Source organism: Leguminivora glycinivorella, chromosome 19 (genome assembly GCF_023078275.1).
Source record: "Leguminivora glycinivorella isolate SPB_JAAS2020 chromosome 19, LegGlyc_1.1, whole genome shotgun sequence".
NCBI lineage: Eukaryota > Metazoa > Arthropoda > Insecta > Lepidoptera > Tortricidae > Leguminivora > Leguminivora glycinivorella.
Genome location: NC_062989.1, coordinates 15,243,686 through 15,249,479, shown reverse-complemented (window position 1 = coordinate 15,249,479; position 5,794 = coordinate 15,243,686). Strand labels below are relative to the sequence as shown.

At 42.2% G+C, this 5,794-nt stretch overlaps 1 protein-coding gene across 1 annotated transcript; it reads left to right on the top strand.

The window, feature by feature from the left end:
• Positions 1–4,604: 4,604 nt before the first annotated feature.
• On the top strand, positions 4,605–5,244 carry LOC125236420. The gene has a single exon (XM_048143215.1). The coding sequence runs from the start codon at positions 4,605–4,607 to the stop codon at positions 5,115–5,117; it is 513 nt and encodes a 170-aa protein (XP_047999172.1). The 3' UTR covers positions 5,118–5,244.
• The last annotated feature ends 550 nt before the right edge of the window (positions 5,245–5,794 follow it).

The following is a 5,794-nucleotide window of genomic DNA, read 5'->3' as shown; positions in this document are numbered from 1 at the left end:
CGCTTCCCTAGCCTCTACCGCCCAAAGTGCCACAACAGTCCCGTCACCGCCAGCATCTCTCCTGACACAGCTCTTGGCAGTAGCTCAGGCGATCACTGCCTTCCACGTGCAGCCTAGAGTTCAATAGGCTAGCTGTACTTCGGCCTTTTACAGCAATATAATACGTTATAGTGGGTACTGATGAAACTAAATATTTAAAGAAAAGTTCATTTTTTTTCACGTGTTAACGGATTAACGATTAACTTTAACTTACGTTAAATTTGTCGAAATGTATCGCTTTAACGATTAACGAAGTTAACTTTTTTAGTAACGGATTAGCGATTAACGAAGTTAACTTTTTGATTAACGGTGCCCAGCTATGATTAATTCCTACTGAGCACACTACTCGTTTACTCTGCTCCGCTCCAGCCTCCACCAGCAATCATCTAATATTGCACACTGTATTTATAAAACAGTAGGTATATAAACTTATTACGCTTCTTAAGCGTATCGTATAGCCAGCTTCCCACCGTTCTCCTGTTAGGGCTGTTAGTGGCACGACAGGGTGCGTAGCCGAATGGCACAAACGCTCACGAAACGCTCACGAAACGAAACGCTCGTAGCGATCTATCTCTATCGCTCGTGCGTATTGGCGCGACAGAGCTAGACTACCTTTCTAGAGGTAGGCTACGGTACCAGATAGTCCTGACTACGTTTCGATCGCGTAGTGTCAACGTTTGTCGCTTCAGCTGGGTCAGCTGATGTTGAATCGGAAAGTAACCTTAATATTTTACATACACCTTTGTTCTGTTGTATGTGTGAATGGAAGGAAATCGTATCCATGAATATTTGATGCCAACGAGCTTCAATGTAAAACGGGTAATATATCTATTATTTATGAATGAGTTATTATTACTCATGAACTATACAATAATGTCTGGGTAGAAATATTTTCAATATGAGTTAGTTGGATATTATCAATGAAAATAGAAACGTAATAGATTAAAACAGGTGTTAAAAGGGTTGCCCAACGAACCAATATTTTAAACGTTTGAATAATTATCACTACTATCCACAATTTTGAAGTAATCTACAAGCGACTCTAGTGTATAATTTGGCGCTACACCACAAGGGATTCAGTGTGAATAATCCGAAGATTATCGGATTATGAAATAAGTTGGTACGTAATTGTAATCAATGTGGTAAATTTACATTACTTAATAATTAAATTTAAATTTACATTACTTATTAATTCGTTAGTCATTATTGTCAAATATCTAGTTGGTCTTATCTAAAACCAACAAAGTAAAGCTTAGACTGTTTAAAGATGGGACCACAGTATAATAAAGAGTACTATGGTACAGCATGGCCACTCCCGCTCCCCGCTGAAAGTGCCGCCTACCCGCTCTCAGTTACCTTACAGTTACCGCCTGTCAAAAACCCGAACAGTCGACCTATCTCACTCATACAAGCACGGTGCGGGTTCACCTATACGAGCTACTAGTTAGACTGTGTGCTAGGAACGCGCCTCTGTCATAAAATATATTAACTAACGATTTTAGGGTCCCGTGCCTGAGTTATGGAAATCAGACCTTTCCAGCGTCCATCGTCTCTCTATAACTTTATTATTTTTTTCTTACTTATAGCAAACTCTTTTGTTTTAACTGTAACTATTTTCTCTTGACGCTAGTAAAATAGTGATGATGATGACTTTAACTTTTTAATCTCACCAAGAGCGAGCTGTCAGTACGTACTCGTACGTACCTACGTAAGAAAGTGAAGAACAGAACCTCCATTTTTTTTCTAGTTAATAGAGTAACCGCTCTATTAAATAAATAAAAAAGAATACGCAAATTTTCGTGGCTTTTTCGCTATTGAGTAAATGTATTAAAAAAATACGGTAGCCACCATGTAGCCACTTCAATTTATTAGACTTTTTGGGAACTGAAATACCAATAACCGTCTGTGTTTTGATTAATTTTCATAAAAATAACATAGGTAATAAAAAATCACTCGATTTTGTGTCAATTGAAAGTCACCCTGTACAACTTGCTGGCCTAGCTGAAGTGACAATACTTGACGCTGCGTGGCGATCGAACCGAAACGCAGTCTGACTCGTCCCGCCAATGCAAGAGCGATAGGGAAAGCTAGCTATGATACGTTAATTATAAGTATAAATGCACATGCATATTTAACCGTCAAATACTCGAAAATGATGACCGTGAACGAACAAAACAAATTAAAATCAAATAAACACCAAATTCAAGTTCAGCACTCCATTAATATTGAGCACGCACAACGAACGAGCGTCACACCTTCGTATCTCCCACTATGATGTTTGAATATCAGTTCAAATAGCTTCAGTATAAAGTCGAGTTATGACTGTGTTTACTCAGTAAGATACGAAGTTTGAGAAGCAACAGCCCAAAGCCCAAAGCGTGAAACACATAGTTTGAGAAATGGACTCGCAAATGAGCGGTTCGTGTAGTTCGCACCTTAACGCATTCAGTGCTAACCGTACTTTACTGAAACGCCGAGTCATTATCATTCATTATGGATTCATGATTTTGAATAATTTTGGTAGCTGGCTTTGGTTCTAAGCAGGGACAAAGGCATGACATTTACAATTACAAAATGTGGCAATGTTAATGTGTAAAGGCCACCATTTTATATGGAATTTGACAGTTGACAGCCCACTAACCCAAAGTTAAGTTGTTGGTGCAAGTGGGTTGGTGTAAGTATGTCAAATGAATAATGATAAAATTGTAAAGATTATAGTCACATAACCTCACTTTATTAGTTGCAAGTTCGCTTAGGTAGGTACTTTAACGAATTTTGGCTTTGACTAAAATAAAAATATTAAGTATTAGGAAATGATTTCGATTTTAGTTTCGAGTCAATGCCAGATAGGTAACGGATTTCAGTTTTGATGAAAGAAAGCAAGTAATGGTTTTGAAAATCTCACAAAACTTTTGAAGGTCAAAGAAAGACACTTTAGCGTTTGTATTTATAGTACTTAGATCGATTCATGCTGCCTTGTACTTATAGCGTGATCAACTAAAACTTTTATACCAATAAAAAGTAAAGTTTCATGTCAAGGTACTAAGGTACAGGCGGTACTGTCTAACATTCGCGTCTCAAAAATTCATAGCACTGTCATCCTCACGTGCAACCAAGGACATTTGGCAAATTTTATGCGCATCTTTATTTCGGCGGTCCGGAATCGATCGAACCCCCAGCATTGTACGAGCTTAAGTACATCCCCACTCCACGACCCATACGATGTTTGGCTCGTGACGGCTCAACATGCCACAACGATAAATTAACTTTTTACCGATACGAATTCTGTACTTACAGTCCGCTGAAGTCGCTCGGAGAGCGCGCTTGCTTCCGCCAGCTCTCATTACCTAACTCAAACTGGCCGCTAAAGAAAGGCCCGAAGTACTCTTCCGAGCTCAGAGCGTCAGCCTCGCTGAACGCCCGAAGTCCAACTATGCACGCACCGTCCGCAGTGCCGACACCAGACTCCGGTCTGGCCAACAATTCTTCCCCCATAGACCCCCGTCCGTCGACAAAAAGAAACCTAAACCGACCAAAGTCACGGTCAAACAACAAAAACGAAAAGTCGTAGAAAAAATCCCGTGCGCGATCTCTGTTCAAACGTTATCTATACCGATGAAATACGCCGACACCCATTCAACCTCCACGCAAAACAGAATCGATAGTCACAACAAAACTAAGTCTTCTAATCCTCCTAAACAGGTCGGCGAGAAGAGGCTGTGTCAAACCACCGGCGGGAAAGAGACGGAGAACAAGCTTCTGGTGCAGATCAGCGAAGCCGAACAAGTGTCGGACTTTGAAAGGATTCTTAATTCTAATGCAATATTGTGCGAGCGCCGCGGACACGTGTGGCGCAGTGTGGCCGCGCCAACCTCCGCCCGGCCCCGCTCTTCCTACTCGCTGCGCGCCGTGAGCCAAGCCTACCACTACCTGTTCCGCCAGCACGAGGACTCGCTGCAGCCGCTCATCGACCACTACCGCCAGACCCTCGCCGCCGACAACGAAAGCCTAGGGAACAACCTAGACAACCTCAACGACTTACAAGAGTTCTACGAGGACGACCACTCTTTGAAAAAGGAAATCGAAACCGCGACCGACCAGTTCATCACAGAGGAAATACAAGACGAGCCGCGTGGCAAGCGTGGAAACTTCAATGTTAACTTGGCCGGTCTCATCGATCTCCACGTGACCGGGGAAGCGTGCTCGCCGAGGCCTCACGAGACCGATCCGTTGCCGGACGTCGACCGGACCGACGACGAGGAGGAATGGCTCGCACCGAGCATGAGCGCGCCCGATGACCAACAGGAGAACGACTCCGTCGACTGTCTCGCACAAAACTTGAACGGCGTGAAGCTGGGCGATGCGAAAGTTCCGACGATAACGTTCAGCAACTGTTCGGAAGGAGGTCGAAACGAGCTGCCGAATAATAAGGACGTCGCCATCCATCTGGCCGTGCCCTCCATTGAATGCATTGATGAGACGCGCCCGCCGATGTGACCTTAGCGTTGGCCCCGCTTGATTAAATCGTTGCCGACGCTCGCGCTCGCCGCGTGTTTTTATTAATCATGATTGCGATAGAGGCGGAACAGCCGATCAAAGAAGTGCCGAAGCCGGAGTCAACTGGCGCGCAAAAAACGCTGACGCGATCGAGCGCCGTCAGCCAGAAGTCTGTGGAGATCATGGTGCATCCAGAAGGTTCGAACAATCCTCTACACAGGTCTAAACTCGCGCCGCAGCGTTCGACGTCTGAGACTCAGTCTTCAGGTAAGAAGATTCTAAATCTTCGGAAGACGAAGAACTCTTCGTTGGAGTCGACGATGAGTTTGCCGAATCAGAAGAGTTTAGAGAAGAAACATGGTAGTCTTCGGCATCAGAAGTCGATAGTGGCGCACTCGGACATAACTTTGAGTACGCAGCCGTCGATGTCGGACGACCGGAAAGCGCTGAGAGAAGCGCTGTACCAGGGTATCTTCCACAGGCACAGGAGGACAATTTTCGCCGTCGGCTCCTTCCTTAGGATGCTTAAAAGTAAAACGTCAAACTATGACTCTATTAGGTCTGACTCGGACGAGATATAGCACCAGTAGTGATCGTAGACTAGTGAACATTGGTGCCACGGACTGAACGCTTTTGTAACCGGATGGTTACTATGTTGATAGGGTACTTTGTAAGATTTTTATTTTGTATTAAAATGTTCCTAATTGTATCTGTTGGTTTATTGTGATCCTGCTTGGAATCGTTAGGATTGTTGTTAAAGGATGAATTTCAAAGGAAGGTACATAATTAAGATTTACTTTGTCTGTAGGTAAATAATTTAATTCATTAAAATATTTTACGAAATCGTCTTTTGATAAACAAATGAAGTTAAATAAATTAAAGTGAATTCAACGTTTTTTTATTGTACTATATCGTTTGAAATTCATCTTTGAACGAGTTTATTTTGCTTAAGATGGACTGAATTATTAAATATTTAGCCTAAAAACTAAAAAGCAGCCATGGAACTATACGAACTGCGTGACTAAAGTTTGTAGTCGGAGGTGCTTCGAGAAGTTTATTTTCTAAGAAAATATTAGACAAGAGGAAATTCTATTCAAACTTTAAAGTAACATTACTTACAACTTACTGCTGTACGTACCTATTTGCTATATACAAGAAAAACATACTTAAAACTATACCTAAGCATATATAAATAAGCTCTTACCTTGCAAATAATGTTCGTTTGGTTAGATTTATCACATGAAAAAAATCTCAAAAC

Excerpts from the sequence above, each read along its gene's own strand:
- LOC125236420 (XM_048143215.1), top strand. The coding sequence starts at position 4,605 with ATGATTGCGATAGAGGCGGAACAGCCGATCAAAGAAGTGCCGAAGCCG.